A 27,958-nucleotide genomic window follows, 5' to 3' on the forward strand; every position below is an offset into this window, starting at 1 on the left:
ATCCAGAAGATCCTGTCTACCAAGAAGCTGCTCCAGCTAAGCCTGTATGCCTCACCCCACCCCACCCCCATAGCCTGCTATTTTTTTCTAATTTTAACATAGAATGTTATTAAAGGTAGGTACATGGGCAAGAGGCTATTGGACTTCAGATCTATAAATGCATGAAGCTGACCAGCTGAAAGTGTCCATCTCTCAGTCGTGTCTGAATCTCGGCGACCCCATGGACTGCAGCCGGCCAGAGTCCTCTGTCCATGGGATTCTCCAGGCAAGAATACTGGAGTGGGTTGCCATGCCCTCCTCCAGAAGATCTTCCCCAACCCAGGGATCGAACCCAGGTCTCCCACAGGCAGATTCTGAGCCACCAAGGAAGCCTCAAGCAGCCTGACCCATGACACAAATACAGTCTTATAAAACCGTCATTCCCTTTCAGCAGTCTTTAAAGAGGTGGCCAAAGTCACCTCCTTCATTAAGAGCACCCCTGAAAAAATTACTAAACACGTCAACTCCACTACAGAAAAATAGCATTGGACACCCTGTGTCTACCCACAGGTGAATGTAACTCAATCCACTCTGGTGAGGCCAGAAATTCTTAGAATACGTAGTACTCAGAGATTATCATTTTTTTTTTTTTAAGGAGCAAACCATTCATCGAGATAACAGTATTGATGGACTGAAAGGTAAATACGCTGGGTGAAAGAAGCCAGAGAAAGTAGTATATATTGATGAGCCCGTATGTACGTGCATTGAAAATGGGAGAAAATGTGAAAGGCAGAGCGAGATGGAGAGAGAGGGGTGGAGAAAGACAGAGCAAGACTGAGAGATGGAGAGACACAATTGGAGAGGGAGAGACAGAGAATGTGATGAAACTACCACTCAAGTCTCTTCCCTCTCCCCCGACCAGATAAAAACATGAGCATCCCCCAAGCCAAATTATCATCAAGTTAAACTGTTTTACTCACTTGAGACGAGCTGTTCCCCCCAAGCTCCTGGCATTTCTGAATGCTGCTCTTGCAAGTCGAAATTCCTCTCCCGGCCCCGAGCTCCTGTCCTCATGATTATAATTAAACACGTCTTTAAGTGCCCAGGCTGGGCTTTGCTCAAATCCGCCAATTATTTTTATATCTAAACATGACCTGTGGCGACTGCTGCGAACATAGTTATTTACGGAAGGAATCAGGCATCGGTGACTTTCAAATGGTGTCGCTATTTAGTCCCTTAGTCATGTCCGACTCTTTGCGACCCCATGGATTGTAGCCCGCTGGGGTCCTCTGTCCGTAGGGATTCTCCAGGCAGGAATACTGGAGTGGGTTGCCATTTCCTCCTCGAGGGGAATCTTCCTGACCCAGGGATTGAACCTGTGTCTCTTTCACTGCAGGCGGATTCTTTCCCACTGAGCCACCAGGGAAGCCGTTTGCATGCTACCAAACATACGCAGATAACAAAGGGGAATTCAGAAAGCTGAATTTTCTTTTTTTTTTTTATAAAACTTAAGCAAGGACTCTAGCCAGACGTTCAAAGCAGGGAGGAGAGTGCAAACGTGTAATAAGGAGAGCTTCAGCCTCTTCCGGTCTGCAAGCATCTTACGGACCTTTCATGGCTCTGTGGACGCTGAGTGCCCTGGGATGCCTACGTAGGTGGTGGTTTCACGGCACCCAGACACCCTTTGTGCTAGATTCAGCCACGCATCCCTCTGGAAATGCTATCACTGCACTTATTCCTGGGCACCTCCACCCTGGCTTAAAGTCTTCTTATGTTGGTGAGACAGAGGATGAGATGGTTGGATGGCATCGCCAACTCAACGAACACGAGTTTGAGCAACCTCCGGGAGTTGGTGACGGACAGGGAGTCCTGGCGTGCTGCGGTCCACGGGGTCGCAAAGAGTCAGACACGACTGAGCGACTGAACCGAACTGATGTTGGTGAGAAGCCAGGGGTTAGGAAAAGAAGAGACGCTCGTGTGAGAGTGGTTTGAAAGTCTTGACGTGCTGAATCGCCCAGCTTTTCATTCAGGGTCTGTTCCTTCCTTCTTGCGTATTTTCTTTAAAACCTATTTAGTGTTAATTGAAAGATAACTGCTTTCCAGTTGCACCAGACATCCACGTGAATGAGCCATGGGTTTACCGAGGTCCCGTCCCACTTGAACCCCCCTCCCACCTCCGTCCCATCCCACCCTCTAGGTTGTCCCAGAGCCGGGCTTTGAGTTCCCTGAGTCATACAGCAAATTCCCATTGGCTGTCTATGTTACACCCCCGGGGGCTCAGAGGTTAAAGCATTCTGCCTGGAGTGCGGGAGACCTGGGTTCGATCCCTTGCATATAGTGATGTGTGTTCCATGTTACTCTCTCCGTACTTCCCACCCTCTCCTTCTCCCTACCACCCCCCACAGTGGCCCTAAGTCTGATCTCTGTGTCTACATCTCCATTGCTACCCTGCAAATAAGTTCATCAGTACCTGCTTTATATATATATATACCTATATATAAATATATATGCCGTAGATATGCCTTAGTTTGTGATAACTGTCTTTCTCTTTCTGACTTACTGTTCTCTGAATAATAGGCTCTAGGTTCACCCTTCTCATTAGGACTGGCTGAAATGCATCCCTGTTCATGGCTGAGTAATATTCCACTGTATGTATGTACCACAGCTTCTTTATGCATCCACTTTTCTGGGGACATCTAGGTCGCTTCCATGCCCTAGCTATCGTAAATAGAACCTTCCCTCTTCTGTATTTTTGACCCTGAGGTAGAAGTGCCTTTTATTTTAATATTGATGTTTTGTGTCTGGTGATGAAGATTAGATTTGAGTCCCTTCCTGGGAAAGATGGGCTCTCCCTGGTGGCTCAGCTGGTAAAGAATCCACCTGCAGTGCGGGAGACCTGGGTTCCATCCCTGGGTTGGGAAGATCCCCTGGAGAAGGGAAAGGCCACCCACTGCAGTATTTTGTCCTGGAGAATTCCGTGGACAGTCCACGGAACTGCCAAGAGTCAGACAGGACTGACTGACTTTCACACTCACACACTCACTCACACTGGGAAAGATGTCCTGACATGTTTATTTTAAAAAGTAAAAATGAAAGTGTTAGTCATTCAGCTGTGTCTGACTCTTTACGACCCCATGGATTGTAGCCCGCCAGGCTCCTCTGTCCATGGGATTCTCCAGGCAAGAATACTGGAGTGGGTTACCATTGCCTTCTCCAGGGGATCTTCCTGACCCAGGGGTTGAACCCAGGTCTCCTGCATTGAAGGCAGACGCTTTAGCCTCTGAGCCACCAGGAAGCCCTATGTTTCTAAAAGGAGGGGGTCAAATTCAACGTCTGTTCTCCCCAGGGAGGTTAAGTGGACAAGCTCAGGTTAAGCACTGCCGTGGGTCACACCATGTACTAGAAATGGAATTTGGGGCAGGTTGCAAACTCTATTTTTATCTGCTCTAAAATACGTATTTTTATCCTCAGCTTATTTTTTTTAATTTTTTTTTTACTGAAAAATATACATAACAAAAAACCTCCCAGGGGGCTCAGTGGTAAAGAATCTTCCTGCCAATGCAAGAGACATGGGTTCGATCCCTGGGTCGGAAAGATCCCCTGGAGATGGACATAGCAACCCACTCCAGTATTCTTGCCTGGAGAATCCCCATGGACAGAGGAGCCTGGGGGGCTGCAGCCCATGGGGTCACCAAGAGTTGGACACGACTGAGCGACTGAAGACCACACCACATATCCCACTATATGGATAGATCTCTGAATTAACTACAAATGGAACAAAGACCTTAAACAGTGGCCTTCGATGTACAAAACTCTTACAAGAAAACGGAGGATTAAATCTTCATGACTTTGGATTTGGTGATTCCTTAGCTATGACATCAGTCCTGAATATTCATTGAAAGGACTGATGCTGAAGCTCAGACTCCAATCCTTTGGCCCCCTGACATGAAGAGTCGACTTGTTGGAAAAGACCCTGGTGCTGGGAAAGATTGAGGGCGGGAGGAGAAGGGACCGACAGAGGATGAGATGGTTGGACGGCATCCCCGACTCAACAGACAGGAGTCTGAGTAAGCTCCGGGAGTTGGTGATGGACAGGGAGGCCTAGGGTGCTGCAGCCCATGGGGTCGCAAAGAGTCAGACTCGACTGAGCGACTGAAATCAACTATCTATGACTTTGAAAGTGCAAACAACAGAAGAAAGGGAAAATAGGTAAGTTTTACCTCATCAGAATTAAAAAATGGTATCTCCACAATCAGCAGAGTGAGAAGACAGCCCACAGCGCAAGAGATTTTACTTGCAGCCTCCTGTGTACTCCTAGCTCTGAATTTAACATGCATTTTACTGCACTTGGCAGCCAGGTGGCGGTCCCCATCTATTTCTGCCTAAACTCCGCCGGCACCGTTCAGAAAGTACAGGAAAAGGGCTGATCCAGGGCTTTGAATGAGCAACCCAGGGCACGTCCATTCTTGTCGTGACCACACATTTTCCACATTGTGGTTTTTTCTTTTTTCTTTTTTTGGTTCCAAAAACCTGCATCCAAAGCGGACCAACCAGCTATAAGGAATTTCAATCCCCAGCCCTCCCAGTTGTCACCCGTTCTGGGGTGGGCTTCCCAGGTGGCATGCGTGGTGAGGAACCTGCCCACCAAGTCAGGAGACCTAAGAGAGGCGAGTTCGATCCCTGGGTCGGGAAGATCCCCTGGAGAAGGGAAGAGCTGCCCACTGCAGTCTTCTTGCCTGGAGAATCCCCATGGACAGAGAGCCTGGTGGGCTGCAGTCCATGGGGTTGCAAAGAGTCAGGCATGACTGAGCGATTGAACAGCAACAAAATAACTGATTCACTTTGCCTACAGCAGAAACTAACCCAGCATTGTAAAGCAACCCGCAGTTCAGTTCAGTTCAGTCCGCTCAGTCGTGTCTGACTCTTTGCGACCCCATGAACCGCAGCACGCCAGGCCTCCCTGTCCATCACCAGCTCCCGGAGTTCACTCAGACTCACGTCCATCGAGTCCGTGATGCCATCCAGCCATCTCATCCTCGGTCGTCCCCTTCTCCTCCTGTCCCCAATCCCTTCCAGCATCAGAGTCTTTTCCAATGAGTCAACTCTTCGCATGAGGTGGCCAAAGTACTGGAGTTTCAGCTTTAGCTTCATTCCCTCCAAAGAAATCCCAGGGCTCATCAACTCTACTCCCATAAAAATTGATTAAGAAAAGAAGAAGAAATGTATGTTCTGCCACCCATGGAAAAATGTTTCCCCTAGCCAACAGAAAAGGAAAAAAAAAAAAAAAAGGCATGACACTGAAAAGGAGTTTACACAGATGGTCATGCTATTGAGGGGGTAATAGGCCAGGGGTCTCCAAAGGGAGGAAAGAGGCTGCAAGTGTCAGACACTTTTTATCTCTCCCTTAAGCGGCAGGAGGAGACAAGTGTCAAGATTTTTTTTTTTTCCTTCTCTATACAAAATTAAAAGGAGGTCTCTCTTAAAATTCTGTGTTGCCATGATGACACCTGGTTCCACCTGAACTTTTCTCAAACCTTGAGTTAACCAATGCATTTTTCTTATGGAAATGTTTTTCTTAAGCTACGTGAATGAAAGTATGTGTTTGCTTCGAGATTGCCTTTCTTTAAAACGATTCCACTTAAGACTAACTTTTTTTTTTTCTTTTCTTAAACCTTGGGCTGATAATAGCTCAACAAACCAGTATTGGTGTCAATTGTTTTGTGGCTAAGAGATAACACACCCTGTGCTAAGCTATCTCAAAAATGCTTATTGTGGGAGAGGGGTCTGGTGAAACTTCTCTTCAGCTTTGAGGTGTCTCTCTTATCTGATTAATAGCTTTCTAAGAGACACAGAATGGCTTGCTAAAAAGGGGGCACTCTTTCTGCTCCCTTCTGATGTCTGTGTCAGAAGCTTTGTCTGTCTCTTGTATACTTGAATAAACTTTTGACACACAAAAGCTGTGAGCGATCATGCCTGGTCACTACCCCCCAGAATTGAGATCCTCTCATCCTGAGGCCCAGAATCCTGGGGTGTTTCAGTGCTCAGCAACAACGTTTCCATGTCAAGGTGATCAAGCTGTTGTCTGCACACACAGAAGGAGTTAAAGCCTCCTCGGAGCCATGCTCTGTCTTTCCATTTCGGAATCGGACGCTAGAGAAGGGGGAAACACACATTTCAAGACTTGTGCAAGGGGGCATTTTCAAGGTAACCGCCTCCCTGCTTTGGGAGGCGTCACAAACGCGATGTGCCGGACGCGGTCCAGCCCTACTTGTGAATGAAAAGGCTCAGTGTTTGCAGCTGTCGGAGATCCCTTGGCAAGCGTTACCATCTTCTCAAGGAGCACAGAAGATCTGTTCGACAGGCAAAAAAAAAAAAAAAAAGGACGGACGACAGGCCCTCCCTACAGATGATCGTCTGTGCTATTTTGCAGAGTAAGGATTGCTGAGTCCGAGCACAACCTAACTTGGTTCCGGCGGGACAGCTGTTACTCCAGAGAGTGAATCAGCCGCACATGCGTGGACCGCACGGACCTCCCGGGGTCAGAGCCTGAGACCACATCTCCCGCTGCCTGCCGACCTCGGCTGCCCGGGCCCCGAGACGGCCCTGCAGGTAACCCGCTTTCCTTCATTTGTTCTCCAAGCAGCAGCCAGCCCAGCTGGTGACCCTCAGCCCACACGTGGCCGCCTGGCACCCCTCCAGAGTATGGCTGTACTAGGGCAAATTTTCCTAAAAAAAAAAAAAAAGGAAGAAAGAAAGAAAACAAAGATATCCACGTCAGATGTTGCCTCGGGGTGGGGGTTTCTGGAAGGACTGCAGAATTAAATAGCAAGAGAAGGCTTCCCTGGTGGAGCCAGACCTCAGACCTGGCCTCTGCCAGGGTTCGATCCCTGGGTCGGGAAGATCCCCTGGAGGAGGGCATGGCAAACCACTCCAGTATCGTTGCCTGGAGAATCCCACGGTCAGAGGAGCGTGGTGGGCTACAGTCCACGGCGTCGCAAACAGAGGAATGCTCTGCAGAGTAGATCTCTTAGCTGCTAAGAGATTTCAGAGGGTGGGGGACTGGGTATTGAAGAGATGCTGAGATTCAAAACCAAAGTGGGTCTGGGAACGGAGCCTGGAGCGTAGTGGAGAAGCGAGGCGTGCTGCCCGGGGTCTGGAGGGTGGCCAGAAAGCCAGGGGCTTGCAACTCCTTCTTCCCTGAAAGAACACCAAAGGCTGGATTATAGGTACTACTTCACTGAAGGGCTTCCTTTCTCTTTTTCTGTATCTTCTTATTTTAATGGAGATGTAAATAGCAGATAACATTGTGAGAGTCTGCCCTGTGCAAAGGGACGGTTTGATACACGTTATGTGTTGCAATACACTTGCGTCGACGGCGATAGAGTGAGCAAAAGTGAGCAATAGTCCCCATTGCTTTTTCGTGTGTTCAGAGCTATTAAGGTCTAGTTGCTAAATAACTTTGACCCTGGTATTATCTCCGGAATGTATTCACCTACACATTGCAAGGTATCCCCTCCTTTTTGAAACTCCCTCCCCTCTCCCTCCCCATCCCAGCCCTCTAGGTTGACACAGAGCCCCTGTTTGAGTTTCCTGAGCCGTACAGCAAATTCCTGTTGGCTATCTATGTTACATATAGTAATGTAAGTTTCCATAAAAAAAAAAAAATACTGGCTATACAGGCTTCCCTTGTGGCTCAGTGGTAAAGAATCCACCTGCAATGCAGGAGACCTGGGCTCGATCCCTGGGTCGGGAAGATTCCCCTGGAGGAGGGAAAGGCTACCCACTCCAGTATCCTTGGGTTTCCCTGGTGGCTCAGCAGCTAAAGAATCCGCCTGCAATGCGGGAGACCTGGGTTCAGTCTCTGGATTGGGAAGATTCCCCTGGAGAAAAGAAAGGCTACCCACTAAAGTGTTCTGGCCTGGAGAATTCCACGGACCTAGGTATGGTCCACAGGGTCGCAAAGAGTCGGACACGACTGAGCGACTTTCACTTTCACCAGAATTAAAAATAAAAAATATGGATTAGCGATCATGTCGTATCTATTTCTTATCACTTCATTTTGCATTTTCCTTTATCCTGCTTCCTGTATGTCAGGGATCAGAAACCTCTGGTGCCTTCCACAAACTCAGCCTGCCTTTGGAAAGCCAGTTTTATTGACGGACAAGCTCAGCCGTCTGGATGGTCGGGGGCCAAGTCCTTCTGCAATGGCAGAAGGAAGTGGCAGCAACCAGACCAGCTTTTCTACCAAGAAAAGCCCAAAATATTAATCACCACATTCTTGATAAACACATGTTCTACTTTCTTTTTTTTTCCTCTCTTTTTCTTTCTTTCTTTGCTCACACCTCAAGGCTTGCAGGATCTCTGGTCCCTGACCGGGGATTGAAACTGGACCCAGAATTAACAGCATGGAATCCTAACCACTGGGCCACCAGATGGGGGGAGGGATGTCTTTGTTTTTCTTTTAAATTTTTGAAAATGTTATTTATTGATTGGGCCATGCTGGGTCATCATTACTGCTCAAGGAGTTTTCTCCAGTGGCAGCAAGCAGGGGCTCCTCTCTAGCTATGATCTGCAGGCTTCTCTCTGCAGTGGTTTGTGCTCTTGTCGGGCACGGGCTCCAAGCTTCTGCAGCTGCAGCTCGTGGCCTCAAGAGCACCGGCTCAGTTAGTTGCTGCTCCGCGGCACCTGGAATCTTCCCAGACTAGAGATCGAACCTGTGTCTCCCTCTCTGGCAGGTGGATTCTTTACCACTGGGCCACCGGGAAAGCCCTTACATTCTTTTTTCTCTCGAGTCACATCAGGCCTCAGACACAAAAGGCAGAAACCCCAAACCAGCTGGTTTATTTTTTCCTGGTCAAGTTGAACGAGAGTTCCCACCAGGATGTACCTACTCCAGCCTACCTCCTGCAGTCCAGCCCCAAGGACATTGCTTGGACAGGCTTGCCAGGTGGCTCAGTGGGAACCAACCTGCCTGCAGGGCAAGAGACGCAGGACTCCTGGGTTCAATCCCTGGGTCAGGACGATCCCCTGGAGGAGGGCACAGCCACCCAGTGCGGTATCTCTTCTTGCCTGGAGAATCCCAGGGACGGAGGAGCCTGGTGGGCTGCAGTCCGTGGGGTCGCAGAGACTCGGGCAGGACTGAGTGGGCACCCAGGTTGTTTGCACACTGGCCCCATCTGATCCAAGGACCTTCCTCGAGGGCATCCGGGGCCTCGTCAAACGGAACATGCCTCCACCTGCCGCTGCACCAGAACAGCCACTTCATCTCAGGTTTGTGCAAACAGGATCAGTAAACCACATCCTGGGTGAGATCCGAGGATGCCAAAACCTTCAGGGGAAGCACAGCTTTGCCTGCCGTTGTTGTTCACTCTCTGAGTCAGGTCCGACGCTTGTGACCTCGTGGACTGTAACCCCGCCAGGCTCCTCCCTCCGTGAGATTCTCCAGGCGAGAAGACTGCAGAGGGTTGTCATTTCCTCCTCCAGGGGACCTTCCTGACCCAGGGATCGAACCTGTGTCTCCTCATTGCCAGGTGGGTTCTTTAACTACTGAGCCACCAGGGAAAACCTTGCTTCCTGGCTCCGTATGTGGGCCTCAAGGTTCATCTGGACCAAACCAGGCTTCCAGCAACCACGCCTGAATCGAGAACGCCTCGGGGACTTCCACCACTAGGGAGAAAACGTGGTCTGTGTTGGGGCCTCCAAAGCAATCACCCCTTCTGTCCTAAGCTACATCTAACGAAGTCCGCGTTCTGCATTCTGGGCACGGTATCTGGTGTCTGTGAAGCTTCTTCCGTAGGGAAGAGCACCGCTTTGGTTCTTTGTTTTGTTTCCAGATTAGCTGAGTTACTACTTATGGCCGTGCTGTGTCTTCTCTGCCGTATCCTGGATCACAGGCTCTAAGGCTCACGGACGTCAGTATTCATGACTCATGGGCCTCACTGTTTGTCGGCAAGAGGGATCTTCCCAACCCAGGGATGGAACCAGCGTCCCCTGTATTGGCAGGCGGATTCTTTCCTGCTGAGCCACCAGGGAAGCCCCTATTTGCTTTTTTTGTTGCGGTTGTTTTGACCACTCGGGCCAGCATGCACGATGTTACTTTCTCCGGCCAGAAATGGAACCCACACTCTGCACTGGAAGCACACAGTCTTAACTAGTTGATTGCTAGGAAATTCCAGGAAGAGCCCTCCTTTATGGGTTTTTTGTAATTTTCGCAGGCTACTGGCAGACTCAAAATTTTCCCTCTTGTTGTTGAAACTCTTGAGGCTACTCAGTGGCCTGAGCTGACTGGCCTCAGAGCTCAGCTGTGTCTGACTCTTTGCGACCCCGTGGACCGGTAGCCCACCAGGCTCCTCTGTCCATGGGATTCTCCAGGCTGGAAGACTGGAGTGGGTTGCCGTGCCCTCCTCCAGGGGCTCTTCCCCACCCAGGGACTGAACCCACATGTCCTGCATCGCAGGCAGAGTCTTTATTTTTTTTTAACCACTGAGCCGTTCTGTTACTTCCTGCCTTATTATTACATTACTTACTGCATTATCAATAGTTCCATCTCTGCTGCCTACGTTCGTATACACCGCTTTATTTCTTACAGGAAACAGGAGGAAAGAGAGGCCATGTTACGTCTGGAACACTCTTGGTAAGACAGGGCTGTCTGCAATGGGTCATCTTCTCTGTCTGCCCCTGCGTCTCTACTGGTCAGTTTTCCAGAATCCATTGATAGTAAAGTGATCTTTCTCAGTCACTGATCACGCCTCTTGCACTTCCCTGGGGACTCAGATGGTAAAGACTCTGCCAGACCTGGGTTGGATCCCTGGGTCGGGAAGGTCCCCTGGAGGAGGGCATGGCAACCCAGCGCAGTGTTCTTGCCTGGAGAATCCCATGGACAGAGGAGCCTGGTGGGCTACGGTCCCTGGGTTGCAAAGAGTCGGACACGACTGAGCAGCTGAGCGCATGTTATCGAATGTATGACAATACTGCTTCCGCTTTATGTTTTGAGGTTTTGGCCCCCAGGCATGTAGGATCTCAGCTTCCCGACCAGGGATCAGAATGTCCTCCCTGCCCTGGGAGGCGAAATCTTAACTGCTGGACTGCGTGAAAAAAGAGAAAAACAAAAAATTCAAGTAAAAAAAAAAAAAAAGAGTATTCAAGCTCTTCTGAAATGGGATTGATACTATATATTTTAAAAGTGTGAGTTGTTTTAACTAAGAAAAAAAAACCAAATGTCTAAGAAGTGAAAGTCGCTCAGTCGTGTCCGACTCTTTGCAACCCCGTGGAGTGTATAGTCGTGGAATTCCCCAGGCCAGAATCCTGGAGTGGGGAGCCTTTCCCTTCTCCAGGGGATCTTTCCAACCCAGGGATCGAACCCAGGTCTCCCGAATTGCAGGCAGATTCTTTACCAGCTGAGTCACAAGGCAATGTATTTGAGCCAGAAGAGATGTATTCAAACTCTTCTGAAATGGGATGATAATATATATTTTTAAAGGGTGAGTTATTTTTAACTATCTGAAATTTGAAATAGGTTGATAATATTTAAACAAACAAACAAGAGTATGTTTTTAACTCAAAAAAAAAGGAAAAAAATGCCTAAGAGATGTTTGCAAACTTTTATGAAATGGGATGATAATTTTTTTTAATTATTTAAAATAATTTTACATTAAGAAAAATTTTCATTAAAGAGTATGAGTTGTTTTTAACTAAAAGGAGAAAAAGCCAAATGCCTAAGAGACACAGTCAAACTCTTCTGAAATAGGATGATAATATATATTTTAAAAAGTGTGAGATGTCTTTCGCTAAAAAAGAAAAAAATTAAATGCCTAAGAGGTGTACTCCGGCTCTTCTGAAATGAGATCATAATATTAACAAAGTGTGAGTTGTTTTTAACCAAAAAAAGAAAAAAAATCAAATGCCTAAAATATGTATTCAAATTCTTCTGAAATGGGATGATAATATATATTTTAAAAAGTGTAAGACCATGAGTAATTTTTAACTAAAAAACGGGGGAAAAAAACTCAAATGCCTAAGAGATGTACTCAAGTTCTTCTGAAATGAGATGATAATATTTTTTAAAAAGTGAGTCATTTTTAAGTAAAAAATAGAAAAATCAAATGCTTAAGACATGTATTCAGGCTCTTCTGAAATTCGAAATATTAAAAAATAAAAGTATGTGTTGCTTTTAACAAAAAAGAAAATGCCTAAGAGATGTATTCAAACTCTTCTGAAATGGGATGATAATATATATTTTTAAAAGTGTGAGATGTCTTTCACTAAAAAAGAAAAAATTAAATGCCTAAGAGGTGTACTCTGGCTCTTCTGAAATGAGATCATAATATTAACAAAGTGTGAGTTGTTTTTAACTAAATAAGAAAAAAAGTCAAATGCCTAAAATATGTATTCAAATTCTTCTGAAATGGGATGATAATATATATATATATAAAAGAGCATGAGTCATTTTTAACTAAGAAAAGGGGGGGAAAAACTCAAATGCCTAAGAGATGTACTCAAGTTCTTCTGAAATGAGATGATAATATTAAAAAAACAGTGAGTCATTTTTAACTAAAAAAAAAAGAAGAAAAATCAAATGCTTAAAACATGTATTCAGGCTCTTCTGAAATTCGAAACTAATATTAAAAAATAAAAGTATGAGTTGCTTTTAACAAAAAAGAAACTGCCTAAGAGATGTATTCAAACTCTTGTGAATTGCGATGATAATTTAATATAATATATATTTAGAGCTTCCTTGGTGGCTCAGCTGCTAAAGAATCCGCCTGCGATGCAGGAGACCCCAGTTCGATTCCTGGGCTGGGCAGATCTGCTGGAGAAGGGATAGGCTACCCACTCCAGTATTCTTGGGCTTCCCTTGTGGGTCAGTGGGTAAAGAATCTGCCCGCAATGAGGGACACCTGGGTTCAATCCCTAGGTTGGGAGGAGCGCCTGGAGAAGGGATAGGCTACCCACTCCAGTATTCTGGCCTGGAGAATTCCATGGACTGTATAGTCCATGGGCTCGCAACGAGGGAAAAAAAAAGAAAAAGAAAACATGCTTAAGACACATATCCAACCTCTTCTGAAATTCAATGCTAATATCCAAGAAAAGTACGAGTTGCTTTTAACAAAAAGGAAATGCCTAAGAGATGTTTTCATCTGAAATGGGATGATACCATATTTACTAAAAACAGAAGAAAGAATATTGAATACCTGAGAGATGTATTCAAACTCTGATAATAACATATATATTATATTTAACAAAGTATAATATATATTTAATTGATATATATTTAATATAATATAACATTTTAAAAAAGAAAAAAAGAATCAAATGCCAGAGAGATGTATCCAAACTTTTCTGAAATGGGATGATAATATATATATTTAACATAATATAATATATATTTAATATATTATATCTAATATAACATATTTTTTTAAAGAAGAAAAAAAGAATCAAATCCAAGAGAGATTTATTCAAACTCTTCTGAAATGGGATGATAATATATATATTATGTATAATAAAATATAATCTACAATTAATTAATATATATTTAATGTAATATAACATGCAGTTTTAAAGTAAGTAAGTAAGTGAAGTCGCTCAGTAGTGTCCGACTCTTTGCGACCCCGTGGACTGTAGCCCACCAGGCTCCTCCGTCCATGGGATTCTCCAGGCAAGAGTACTGGAGTGGGTTGCCATTTCCTTTTCCAGGGGGTCTTCCCAACCCAGGGATCGAACCCAGGGCTCCCGCACTGGAGGCAGACGCTTTAACCTCTGAGCCACCAGGGAAGCCTCAGTTTTAAAAACAAGAAAATAAAATCAAGTGCCTAAGAGATGCATTCAAACTCTTCTGAAATGGGATGATTATATATATATAATATAATATAATATAATATACATTTAATTAATATGTTATATTTAATGTAATATAACATACATTTTTAAAAAGAAGAAAAACGAATCACATGCCTAAGAGATGTATTCAAACTCTCCTGGACGGGGATGTCCGTCTCAGAGCCCCGTGAACGAGTGCCCCCAGCTTTCTGGCTCACAGAAGCTGTGTACTTGGATGGAACCCCGCACGCACGCAGCCTTGTCTGGCCCTTGTCTTTCAGGAGCTGGCTGGCTCTCGCAGTCGCTGCGCTTCTGGGTCCGAAACCCTCAGCCTGCGGCCCTCCACCTGGTCCCCGGCCAAACATCCTACTTCTGATGGCGGACGATCTCGGCATTGGAGACGTCGGTTGCTACGGCAACACCACCATCAGGCAAGGACCGCAGAACTGCTTATCTGACACCCGGGTGCAGAGATCCATAAGCCATCTGACCTTCGGTTTAGGCAATTCAGACTTGAACAGAGTTGTGCACACATCCATTCTTTCTATTGTGTCAGGCTTCCCACGTGGCTCAGTGGTAAGGAGTTTGCCCGCCAATGCAGGAGGTGAGGGTTCGATCCCTGTGTCGGGAAGATCCCCCAGGGGGGGAGGTGGGGGCGAGGCATGGCAACCCACTCCAGTATTCTTGCCCGGAGAATCCCATGGACAGAAGAGCCTGGAGGGGCTACAGTCCGTGGGATGGCAAAGAGTCAGACACGGCTGAGCCACTAAAAACACTTCAGTCTTGCATTCTTCCCACGTCTGCACTCAGGCCAGCTCAAATATATAGTGTAACTGAATCACTCTACTGTACACCAGTCTAATGCAACATGGTGAGTCAATGATACACCCATATAAAAAATTTAAAAATAAAAGAGACTCAGAGTCGTAAGCGGGGAGTCACCCTCTCCTCTATTGAGGCATCCTCTATGGAACATCTCAGCCTCAGTAGTACAGTGTCAAAGCTTTTGGTAAACAATGCGGTTGAATGGGATTTTCCCGATGGTCCAGTGGTTAAGACTCCGCCTTCCAACGCAAGGGACCCAGGTTCGATTCCCGCTCTGGGAACTAAGATCCTGCAGGTAGCGGGGTGTGGCCAAACATTGAAAAACAATTCTGCAGTTGATGTTTCTTTGATGGTTCGGAAGACATTTGAAGTTTTGCCACTGTTTCTTTTTGTTGCTGTTGTTGTTATTAATTTTCAGTGGAGTATAGTTGCTTTACGATCTTGCATTAGTTTCTGCGGTACAGCAAAGTAAATCAGCTATACGTATACCTGTATCCCCTCTCTTTGGGGATTTTCTTTCCCATTTAGATCACCATGTAGCAGTGAGCAGAGTTCCCCACGCTGTACTGTAGGTTCTGACTAGTTATCTATTTTATACGTAGTATCATGCTAACTTGCTTCAGTCATCTCCAACTCTCTGTGACCCCATGGACTGTAGCCCCCCAGGCTCCCCTGTCCATGGGATTCTCCAGGCAGGAAGACTGGAGTGGGTTGCCACGCCTTCCTCCAGCGAATCTTCCCGACCCAGGGCTCGAACCCAGGTTTCCTGCATGGGCAGGTGGGTTCTTTACCTCTAGCACCACCTGGGAAGCCCATAGTATCAGTAGGGTCTACATGTCAATCCCAAACTCCCAAATCATCCCACCCCACCGCCCCCACCCCTCTTTCCCTCCTTGGTACCCAGACATTTGTCTCTCCATCTGCGTCTCTATTTCTGCTCTGCAAACCGGTTCATCGGTACCATCTTTCTAGATTCCACGTATATATGCTCATATGCGATATTTTTATGTTTCTGACTCACTTCACTCTGTACGACAACCTCTAGATTATCCTCACCTCTGCAAAGTCGTTGCCTTTTCATCATTCCTAAGGCGGTAAAGACGGAGAAGGCAGGGGCACCCCGCTCCAGTGCTCTTGCCTGGAAAATCCCGTGGATGGAGGAGCCTGGTGGGCTGCAGTCCATGGGGTCTCAGGGGGTCGGACATGACTGAGCGACTTCACTTTCACTTTTCACTTTCATGCATTGGAGAAGGAAATGGCAACCCACTCCAGTGTTCTTGCCTGGAGAACCCTAGGGACGGGGGAGCCTGGCGGGCTACAGTCCCGGGGGTCACAAAGAGTTGGACACGATTGAATGAGCTTGCACAGGAACTCAGGGAGTTGCTCATGGGTAATTGCCAGTTTTTCTATCAAGTAGGATGTCTTTCTGCTTTACGGAAAGAAAAACAAACCAAGTGTTGGTTTGCTAAGGATCAAGAGAGTTAATGTTTCTTTCCTCAGGACTCCAAACATCGACCGCCTTGCGGCAGATGGCGTGAGGCTCACCCAGCATCTGGCCGCTGCCCCTGTGTGCACGCCAAGTAGAGCGGCGTTTTTAACGGGCAGATACCCACTCCGATCAGGTTGGTCCTTCCGTCTATCTAACCACATGCTGGACAGAAACACGCTCTCTGTAACTAATCAGGCATGAATTGTTCAGTACAAGGTCGGGAGAATGCTCCAAGTTCCCCTGTATTTTTTTTTTTTAACGTTTTTGTTTAATTGTGATCCAAGTCACATAATATACAACATCCTGTCTTAACCATTAACCACAGAGTTCAGGGGCTTCCCTGGAGGCTCAGACAGTAAAGAATCTGCCTGCCATGCAAGAGACCTGGGCTCGATCCCTGGGTTGGGGAGATTCCCCTGGAGAAGGGCACGGCTACCCACTCCAGCAATTCTGGCCTGGAGAATCCCATGGACTCTAGAGTCCATGTGGTCGCAAACACTGGGACAGACTGAGCGCCTTTCACCCACAAACTGAAACAGTGTCCCCCTCAAAGACAAAGTTGCCATAACTAGAGAAAAGCCAGCCGTCAGCCAGGAAGACCCAGAGCAGCCAAAAAATAAAACAGACATTAAAAAAAATTATTATTTTTTTAAAAGAAACTTCACTGGGTGACAATATCAGAGATAAACCCCATGAGGTCAACTCATGTCGGAAGGTTAAATTTTCCATCGCATATTGAGTCATGGAGATTTCCACCAAATACTCTGAGTTGAAAATAATAAAAGTAGAGACTTCCCTGGTGGTCCACTGGCTGACTGTACACCCAACACAGGGGCCCTGAGTTCAATCCTTGCCCACAAAACTGAGACCCCCACAAGCATGCCGCAGCTAAGAGTTCACACACGCAGTTAACAGATCCTGTGGGCCCACCTACGACCCAGCACAGCCAAGTAGATAAAAGGAAAATGTTAAGTAGGTGACTCAGACCGTAAAGAATCTGCCTGCAATGCAGGAGACCCAGGTTCAATCCCTGGGAAGGGAAGATCCCCTGGAGAAGGGCCTGACTACCCACTCTAGTATTCTTCCCTAGAAAATTCTACAGACAGAGGAGCCTGGTGTGTTACAGTCCATGGCTCACAAAGACTCAGACAGGACTGAGTGACTAACAGTTAACAATAGCAGTGATGATACAACTCAATGTCTGACTGTAACGTCTCTCTGAACACCATTGATCAAAGGTATGGTTTCCAGTCAAGGCCTCCGTGTTCTTCAGTGGACAGCGGTCTCTGGAGGACTTCCGCCCAGTGAAATAACTTTTGCAAAAATACTGAAAGCTAAAGGCTATACCACCGGACTCATAGGTATGTATACTTTCTAAGGATTAAGCACATTACTATTTGTTTCTCCTGAAGACGTTTATACTGAACTTGGTTTAGACGATCCCAGTTTTGCTGGCAACATCCAAAGAACCATAGTCAGGAGCCAAACAGTATTGAGCACATTATTATTTATAGGGACATTTAATTCACCTGTGGGCTTCCCTGATAGCTCAGTTGTAAGGAATCTGCCTGTAATACAGGAGACCCCAGTTCGATCCTTGGGTTGGGAAGATCCGCTGGAGAAGGGGGAGGCTACCCACTCCAGTATTCTTGGGCTTCCCTTGTGGCTCAGCTTGTAAAGAATCCGCCTGCAATGCGGGAGACCTGGGTTTGATCCCTGGGTTGGGAGGATTCCCCTGGAGAAGGGAAAGGCTCCCCACTCCAGGATTCTGGCCCGGAGAATTCCATGGACCGGATAGTCAATGGGGGTCACAAGGAGTTGGACATGACTGAGCGACTTTCACTTTCAATTCAACTAAAAAGTTTGCAAATGAAATAGTTGGGAAACACAGTAGAATTTCTCACTGGACGTAAAGCTCCATGCATGCTGGAATGTTGCTACCCAGGTTGCTTCATGCAAAGTAGATGTGCCAGAAATATCAGCTTAATGAGATATTTGGCATTTCATACAAATTTCTGATACATTCTGATTTAAAAGCTTAGAAATTGGGCAGGGGTTAGAGTGGGAGTTTGGGATGGACATGGACATGCTGCCGTATTTAACAAGGATAACCAGCAAGGACCTGCTGGACAGCACAGGGAGCTCTGCTCAATACTCTGCAATAACCTTATGGTTCCCAGGGGAAAGGGATAGTCAGGGAGTTTGGGATGGACATGGACACACTGCCGTATTTAACAAGGAGAACCAGCAAGGACCTGCTGTCCAGCACAGGGAACTCTGCTCAATACTCTGTAATAACCTTATGGTTCCCAGGGGGAAGGATGAAGGGAAGGGATAGTCAGGGATTTTGGGATGGACATGGACACACTGCTGTGTTTAACAAGGAGAACCAGCAAGGACCTGCTGTCCAGCACAGGGACCTCTGCTCAATCCTCTGTAATAACTTTATGGTTCCCAAGGGGAAGGATGGGGAAGGGATAGTTAGGGAGTCTGGGATGGACATGGACACACTGCTGTGTTTAACAAGGAGAACCAGCAAGGACCTGCTGGACAGCACAGGGAACTCTGCTCAATGTTCTGTAATAATCTAACTGAGGAAATATTTTGAAAAAGAGATAACGTGCATACGTATCACCGATTCACTTTGCTGTACATCTGAAACTAACAGAACACCACTGTTAATAGTACTCCAATATGAAATAAAAATTAAAAAAATAAAAATATAACTGCAAATCACCTACAAGACAGCATTGGAGGCACCACAGATGTGACGGTAACAAAGTTTCAACAGGATGTACAATCTCTCTAAGGTTCCCACTGAAGCCCACATGGAGCTCTAACCTGTGGCTGCTGTTTAATCACTCAGTCGTACCCGACTCTTTGCCACCCCATGGACTGCAACACGCCAGGCCTCCCTGCCCTTCACCATCTCCCAGAGTTTGCTCAAACTCTTGTCCATTGAGCTGGTGATGCCATCCAACCGTCTCCTCCTCTGTTGCCCCCTTCTCCTGGCTTCAATCTTTTCCAGCATCTGGGGTCTTTTCCAATCAGTCCGTTCTTTGCATCAGGTGGCCAAAATATTGGCGCCTCAGCTTCAGCATCAGTCCTTCTAATGAAAATTCAGGACTGATTTCCTTTAGGATGGACTGGTTGGATCTCCTTGCAGTCCAAGGGACTCTCAAGAGTCTTGTCCAACACCGCAGTTCAAAAGCATCAATTCTTTGATGCTCAGCTTTCTTTCTGGTCCAACGCTCACATCCAGACATGACCAGTGGAAAAACCATAGCCTTGACTAGACGCACCTTTGCTGGCAAAGTTATGGAGTTCTCAACTGAGAAACAAGAAGATGCAGGCAACTCAAAGGATGATCAGACTCTGAGAAGATGGAGATGGTGATTAGCTACAACGGGCATCAGAAACGCGGGCACAGGAATGCCTTGCCTTGACCCAACGTGGCCAGGTCCCTTGGGAAATAACAGCAAACACTTTCCCCTGCCCAGCTGCCTGCATCCTGACCTCATCCCACGACCCAGCATAGAACGGAGGCTGCAGCAAGCATGTCCTTAACCCACTCACCGAAGGATGAAAGGACCATTGTTACATCTGCACACATTTTTTTTTTTTTTTGCCTGTTTTCCAGGAAAATGGCATTTGGGTCTCAGCTGTGCGTCTCCCGACGATCACTGCCACCACCCGCTCAATCACGGCTTCGATCATTTCTATGGAATGCCGTTCAGCATGATGGCGGACTGCGAGCACTGGGGACTATCCGAGAAGCGTGCGGTCCTGGAGCGTCAACTCGACATCTGCTCCCAGCTCGTGGCCCTAGCCACCCTCACACTCACCATCGGGAAACTCACCCACCTGATACCGGCCGCCTCCTGGATGCTGCTCATCTGGTCGACCGTCGTGTGCCTCCTGCTCTTCGCCACTTCCCGTTTGGTGGGCGCCCTGATCGAGCACGCGGACTGCTTTCTGATGCGGAATCATTCCATCACAGAGCAGCCCATGCGCTCTCAGAGGACAATGCCACTCTTGCTCCGGGAGGTCTCATCCTTCATCAAAAGGTGAGTGCAGAAAGGCGCTTCAGGGTGAAGACGCAGCCCGAATCTCCTTCTTCCGAAATGGGCAGGTTGTTCGATCACTCAGGCATGTCTGACTCTTTGTGGCCCCATGGACTGCATCAGGCCAGGCCTCCCTGTCCATCACCAACTCCCGGAGCTTACTCAAACTCATGTCCATCGAGTCAGCAATGCCATCCAACCATCTCATCCTCTGCTGCCCCCTTCCTCTCGTTTATTAAAAAAAAAAAGTGAAACTGTTAGTCGCTGAGTCATATCTGACTCTTCACGACCCCATGGACTGTAGCCCACCAGGCTCCTTTGTCCATGGGATTCTCCAGGCAAAAATACTGGACTGGGTTGCCATTTCCTCCTCCAAGGGATCTTCCTGACCCAGGGATGGAACCTAGGTCTCCTGTGTTGCAGGCAGATTCTTTACCAGCTGAGCCACCAGGGAAGGCCGTACGGTGAAATCGTTCTGGCTCAGAAAGATGATTTTGGTAAAATGGAGGCTGAGTGACATTCCCTGGAACCCAACTGGGTCCCCTGAAACAAGGGCCCGAGAAATAAGGCCAGGCGTGTTGTATCGGTTTTCAGAAACAAGCAAGGACCTTTCCTTCTCTTCGTGTCCTTTCTGCACGTCCACACCCCTCTTGTCACGACTGAGAACTTCCGCGGGAGGAGTCCCCACGGGCTTTACGGGGACAACACAGAAGAGATGGACTGGATGGTGGGTAAGTAAGCAGCTTTTCTTCAGTGCTGTGCGAACACGTTAACGCCAGCTTCACACGCACCTCCGCTCCTTCTCCTTTCTTCTCGATAACCTTCTTTTCCCTCACTTTTAAGTGTTTGCCACATTGTCCTAAGTCCCATGCACCCTTGCAGTGCTCCTGAAATTTTTTGGAGGCTGAATGGGGCATATACAAAGAGATGTATGAATCTTAGATCAAAGATGCTTTCTGATTGTTCAGCCTCCAAGTCTGAACAAGTCTTTGCATCCCCATGGACTGCAGCACTCCAGGCTCCTCTGTCCTTGACCATCTCCTAGAGTTTGCTCAAATTCATGCCCACTGAGTTGGTGATGATATCTTATCATCTTATCCTGCGCTGCCCCTTTCTCCTTCTGCCTTCAATCTTTCCCAGCATCAGGGTGTTTTCCAGTGAGTCAGCTCTTCCCATCAGGTGGCCACAGGACTGCAGTTTTAGCATCAGTCCTTCCAATGAATATTCAGGGTTGGCTTCCTTTAGGATGGACTGGTTTGACCTTGCAGTCCAAAGAACGCTAAGAGTCTTCTCCAGCACCACAGTTCGAAAGCATCAGTTCTTTTGTGCTCAGCTTTCTTTATGGTCCAACTCTCACATCCATACACGACTACTGGGAAAAACCACAGCTTTGACTACACCGACTAGAATACCACACTTGTATTACTGGTCATTCAGCATGCTTTCATACTAAAGACTCCTTTTCATGAAGCATTCCAAAAATTTGGTCAAAGACTGTCTTCAGTTTTGACCACCTCAGACACATCTGTTCTTTGCAGGCCAGATCCTTGAGACTTTGGACGCAGAAGGGTTGACCAACAGTACCCTCGTTTATTTTACATCGGATCACGGGGGATCCTTAGAGGCTCAGTTTGGAAACAACCAATACGGTGGCTGGAATGGGATATATAAAGGTGAGAGTGAGGCCTTCCCAGATGTGTGTCTACTGCCTTCATCTCTTCCCAGTAATTCTCAACCCTTCCTCTGGAATGTGAGTTTACAAAAGCAGAGTCACAAAAATCAGAAGAACTCAAATGATCACCGTGGTGGACAGAATCATGTTCCCCAAAGACGTCCAAGTCCTTTATAGACACGTGGTTGATAGAATAGTGTCCCCAAAGATGTCCATATACTGACCCCCGAGTGGTGTCTCCCAAGACATTCACATCCTGACCCCAGTTTGGTAGAAAACCCACACCCAGATTAATAAGGAAAATAAAATCTGACCATGTAGGAGCTAAATGTCATCATGTTATTAAACAGAGAGAGACAGAAAGAGTGATTTACAATGAACAGAAGGGTTTAGTCACCCAGGGAAGCAACCCCTGCTTTTGAATCACATTCTTTCCTGTTCACGGTTAAACACAGGAGGCAAAGGCATGGGCGGCTGGGAAGGCGGGATCCGGGTCCCGGGGATATTCCGGTGGCCCGGGGTCCTGCCGGCCGGCCGCGTGATCCACGAGCCCACCAGCCTGATGGACGTCTTCCCCACCGTGGTCCACCTCGCGGGCGGCCAGGTGCCCCAGGACAGGTAAAGACCGGCCCAGAGAAGGCAATTCCGTTTTCCCTAGAGACAGCATGTGCGTCAAACATCACTGTCCCTTTCGCTGGGCCTAAAACACCCATGAGATCGGTACCTGGAAAAGCATTCATCATTAGGGGCTCCGGTATTTGCTTTATGGAGGACACAACGTGTCCTTCTGAGTTAAAAGCGGAGCCTTTGACTATAAGGATGATAGTCGCTGAAATGCACCAATACATTTACTGACAGTTCGTCACAAGAGTCCTTTTCACGCAGCCTGGTAGGGACTTTTGATGTTTCCGGGTTGTTTTTTTTTTTCCCCTTTAAATATTATAGAGACTTCCCTGGAAGCCCGGTGGTTGAGACTCCGTACTTCCAATGCAGGGGTTGTGGGTTCAATCCCTAGTCGGGGAACTAAGATCTTACATGCAGCACAACATGGTACCCCCCGAAATTATAGAAAATTTGGGAGTGCAAGAAAGAAAATAAAATAATTTCTTAAACTTGCTAACACAGAGATGAATACATAATTAATTTATATGATGAAAGTGAAAGCATTAGGTGCCTAGTCATGTCCGACTCTTTGCAACCCCATGGACTATAGCTTGCCAGGCTCCTCTGTCCATGGGATTTTCCAGGTAGGAATACTGGAGTGGGTTGCCATGCCCTTCTCCAGGGGATCTTCCCAATCCAGGGATCGAGCCCCAGTCTCCTACATTGCAGGCAGATTCTTTACCGTCTGAGCCAGCAGGGAAGCCCCATATGATATGATACCTGTACACTATATGTATTTGGATATATTTTATACACTTGTATATCTATTATATACTTGTATATGTGTGCATGCTAAGTCCCTTCAATTGTGTCTGACTCTTTGCGATGCTATGGACTGTAGCCCACCAGGCTCCTGTCTGTCTCCAGGCAAGAACACTGGAGTGGGTTACCATGCCCTCCTCCAGGAGATCTTCCCCATCCAGGGATTGATCCCATGTCTCTTAGGTTTCCAGCATTGGCAACCGACTTCTTTACCACCGCTGCCACCTGGGAAGCCCCTATTCGTATATGTATATATTTGTATAAAATATGTCTAAGTATATCTTTATAGATATACATGTACATATCTATGTATATTTAGACATCTTAATGCATGGACAAAAATTTTAATGGCTTTACAGTATTCTTTCAACTAACCTCTTATAGGTGGACATTAGCCTTGCTTGTTAAAAAAAAAAAAAAAGCAAAACCTGGCTTTGACATTTTACTGCCTGTCATAATTATCTTTTTAGTAAAAATGTCTACAAGTTGAATTTCTGGGTCATACTCTATGCCATTTTCAGGTAAATTTCTTGATATAATTTGTATATGTGTTATATATGGCCTATAGATTATATATGTATATCTGCATATATGATACACATTGTATGTTTTTATGTACACACACACATATATATATATACACACACACATACATATATATATGTAGTGTGTATATGTGTGTTAGTCACTCAGCTGTACCCAACTCTCTGTGACCCCCTGGACTGCAGCCCACCAGGCTCCTCTGTCCACAGGAGTTCCCAGGCAAGGATACTGGAGTGGGTTGCCATGCCCTTCTCCGGGTGAGGTTCCTGACCCAGGGATCGAACCTGCTCCCCCTGCATTGGAGGGAGATTCTTTAGCATGACCACCCACCTAGGAAGCTCCATATATATCGTGAGTGAAGTGCAAGTCGCTCAGTCGTGTCCGACTCTTTGCGACCTCATGGGCTATACAGCCCATGGAATTCTCCAGGCCAGAATACTGGAGTGGGGAGCCTTTCCTTTCTTCAGGGCATCTTCCCAACCCAGGGATCGGACCCAGGTCTCCCGCATTGCAGGCGGCTTCTTTACCAGCTGAGCCAGCAGGGAAGCCCCATATATATCGTATATGCACATACTTATTATACATGTTTATGGAATGATTCCGGGTCTTGTGGATGTACAGCACATATTCGGTGATGAGTTAAAGCTCCAATCCGTATAAAACCAAGCAGCTGTTTCCCAGACATTAAGCCATCCGTGCATTCAGAATAAGGCTGGGTAGACCTTTGTTTCAGCCCCCTGCAGGAGGCGGGGACTCGCCAGGCTCTTCCCCACCAAGGTCCTGCCTGCAGGTGGACGGTCTACCAGCTGCCCGCAGGGGCTCGCTAAAGGGTCTTGCCCGCCTCGCAGCGGCCCCGCCCTGAGTCCGCCCCCTCGCTCCCACCTGCAGGGTGGTGGACGGCCGGGACCTGCTGGCCCTGCTCCAGGGGACCGCGCAGCACTCAGACCACGAGTTCCTGCTGCACTACTGCGAGACCTTCCTGCACGCCGCCCGGTGGCACCAACGCGACCGTGAGTCCGCCACACGCGCGGGCCCGGCTTGGCCTCTGCCCTCCTTTTCTGCTCCTTCACGCCTTCCATTTATTTCCACGGGATCGTCTTTACTTCCTTCTTGGCGGTATTTTGCGTCCGATCCCAGGAGCATGCTTTCGCTGTCAGTCATCCTGTCCCGATGGGAAGGGGATGCTTGCGTATGGTTGTATGGTTTCGTCGCTGTGGTTTCAGTCACTAAGTCGTGCCGAACTCTTTGGTGATCCCATGGACTGTGTGAAGCCTCCCACCCCCCAGGCTCCTCTGTCCATGGGATTCTCTGGGCAAGAATACTGGAGTGGGTTGCCATGCGCTCCTCCTCCAGGGAATCTTCCCGACTCAGGGGTCGAACACGGGTCTCCCGTGTTGCAGGCAGATTCTTTACCGTCTGAGCCACCAGGGAAGCCCACGCCTGGCCCATCCACCCCAAACATGCTCAGAAGCCTGGCCACCGTCCGTCCTTAACCTTCAGCTAAGTCCACTAACTGAATCAGTTGACTAATTCTCGCCCTTCCTCCAGGAGGCGCAGTGTGGAAAGTCCACTTCGCAACCCCCGTCTTCCAGCCGGACGGCGCGGGCGCCTGCTACGGGCAGACAGTGTGCCCCTGCTCAGGAGACAGGGTGACCTACCACGTCCCACCGCTGCTGTTCGACTTGTCCCGAGACCCTTCCGAGGCCCACGCCCTCACGCCGGACACGGAGCCGTCGTTCCACCGGGTGGTGGAGACCGTGGCCCGGGCCGTGGCGGCCCATCGCCGGACGCTCAGCCCCGTTCCGCTGCAGCTGGACGCGGCGGACAACACGTGGAGGCCGTGGCTGCAGCCGTGCTGTGGGCGGTTTCCCTTCTGCTGGTGCGAGGCGGATGCGGACCCATGACAGGAGCCCAGCTGGGAAAACCCGCTCACTGGGGTCAAACAAATATAAAACATCGGTGTGGAGTCAAGTCGCCTGCCTGTGTGGGCTTGAATGCTTTCACCTAGAATCCAGGCTTGGGGTTGCTGCGCGGTGGTGGGGGTGGTGGGAAGGAAAGGCTGAGACGTATGAAGAGTAACATGGAAACTCACCTTGCAGCTGTGTCGTGCTAGACTTTTTTGCGACCCCATGGACTGTAGCCCCACCAGGCTCCTCTGTCCATGGGATCCTCCAGGCAAGAATACTGGAGCGGCTTGCCAAGCCTGCCTCTAGGGGATCTTCCGGACCCAGAGGTCCAACCGCATTGCAGGCGGATTCTTTACCAGCTGAGCCACCAGGGAAGCCCGGAGGAAACTTACAGGACCACATCTAAATTACATAAGCCATGGGGATTTGCTGTGTGACTCAGGGAACTCAAACAGGGGCTCAGTGACAACCTCGACGGGTGGGATGGGGAGGCAGATGGCAGCGAGGGTCAAGAGGGAGGGGACGTATGTGTACCTATGGCTGATTCCTGTTGACGTTTAGCAGAAGCCAACCACATTCTGTAAAGCAATTATCCTTCAATTAAACAGATAAATCAATTAAAAAAAGAATCCAGTACTTGTCTTTCTGTTTTGACTTTGAGAAAGACAAATATCTTATATTAATGTACCTAGGAGAAGGGGATGACAGAGGATGAGATGGTTGGATGGCATCATCAACTCGATGGACATAAGTCTGAGCAAACTCCGGAGTTGGTGATGGACAGGGAGGCCTGGTGTGCTGCAGAGAGTCGAACGCGACTGAGCAACTGGACTGAACTGAATGCACATACATGGACTCTAGAAAGACGGTCCTGACGATCCTAACGGCAGAGCCGCAAAGGAGACGAGACATAAAGGACAGGCTTGCAGACACAGCGAGGGAAGGACGAGGTGGGACGGACGGAGAGGGTAGCCTTGAAACACATGCCCTACCCTTCGTAAGGTAGAGAGCCAGGTGGAATTTGTGGTACGACGCAAGGAAGCCAAAGCTGGCGCTCAGTGACAACCTACAGGGGTAGGATAGGGAGGGAAGTTCAAGAGGAAGGGGATATATGTATACCTATGGCTGATTCATGTTGATGGATGGCAAAAACCACCACAATATTGGGAAGTAATGACTCTCTAATAAAAAAAAAATAAGCCTCCAAAGCTAAAATATACAAATGAACTTATCTACACAACAGAACCCCGGGTCTGATGCACGGGTCAGGAAGACCCCCTGGAGGAGGAAATGGCAACCCACTCCAGGATTCTTGCCTGGAGAATCCCACGGACGGAGGAGCCCGGTGGGCTACAGTCCACGGGGCCGCAAAGAGTCACACACGACTGAGCAATGAACTCACACACCCACACATACAAACAGAAACAGGCTCACAGATGTAGAGAACAAACTCATGCTTACCAGGGAGTAAGGGGTGGACAGGATATACTGTGAGATTGGAATTGAGACAGACAGACTACGATGTATTAAACAGCTTTCTTTTCCTTTTTTGCTATTCTAATACAATAGTATATTTTGAAAGGGAAAAAGAGTCTAGAACTAAGTTTTTGGAATTAATATGCACATTTAGAGGAAGTGTTGTTAAATGGCTTTCTATGTGGCACCATGTGGAACCTGCCTGTCACTGCAGATTTCGTAAAGAGACGCAGGTTCAGTCCCTGGGTGGGGAAGATTCCCTGGAGAAGGAAGTGGCAAGCTACTCCATCCAGTGTTCCTGCCTGGAGAGTCCCATGGACAGAGGAGGCTGGCAGGCTATACAAGTCCACCGGGTCGCAAAGTGTCCGACACAACCAAAGCAATTTAGCACACATGTATCAAACAGATAACCTGTGAGAACCTACCCTATAGCTCAGGGAACTCTACTCAGCCCCCTGGTGACCTGAATGGGAAGGAAATACGAAAAAGAGTGGATCCATGTGTATGTATGACTGGTTCACTTTGCTGTACTCCCGAAACTGACACAAGACTGTAAATCAACTCTAGTCCAATAACAGAAGACTCCTGAGAGTCCCTAGGACAGCAAGGAGATCCAACCAGTCCATCCTAAAGGAAATCAACCGTGAATATCCATTGGAAGCACTGTTGCTGAAGCTGAAGCTCCAATATTCTGGCCACATGATGCGAAGAGCTGACTCATTGGGAAAGACCCTGATGCTGGGAAAGATTGAAGGCGGGA

The 27,958-nt window shown here is 47.8% G+C and overlaps 1 protein-coding gene across 4 annotated transcripts; it reads left to right on the top strand.

Moving 5' to 3' along the window:
- The first annotated feature begins 6,058 nt into the window (after nt 1-6,058).
- Nucleotides 6,059-26,355, top strand: ARSL (arylsulfatase L). Of its 4 annotated transcripts, none has more exons than XM_040266392.1 (11): nt 6,059-6,588; nt 10,568-10,612; nt 14,079-14,228; nt 16,123-16,244; nt 17,350-17,472; nt 19,752-20,178; nt 20,770-20,906; nt 21,714-21,848; nt 22,303-22,465; nt 24,704-24,825; nt 25,364-26,355. In XM_040266392.1, exons 2-11 carry the CDS (start codon nt 10,590-10,592, stop codon nt 25,717-25,719), a joined length of 1,758 nt encoding a protein of 585 aa, XP_040122326.1. In that variant the 5' UTR covers nt 6,059-6,588; nt 10,568-10,589; the 3' UTR covers nt 25,720-26,355. The 4 variants fall into 4 exon arrangements, with proteins under 4 accessions (XP_040122326.1, XP_040122329.1, XP_040122327.1 ...); XM_040266395.1 differs by lacking the exon at nt 6,059-6,588 and adding an exon at nt 8,453-8,926; XM_040266393.1 differs by lacking the exon at nt 6,059-6,588 and having other exon boundaries at nt 10,504-10,612.
- The last annotated feature ends 1,603 nt before the right edge of the window (nt 26,356-27,958 follow it).

Source organism: Oryx dammah, unplaced genomic scaffold (genome assembly GCF_014754425.2).
Source record: "Oryx dammah isolate SB20612 unplaced genomic scaffold, SCBI_Odam_1.1 HiC_scaffold_23, whole genome shotgun sequence".
NCBI lineage: Eukaryota > Metazoa > Chordata > Mammalia > Artiodactyla > Bovidae > Oryx > Oryx dammah.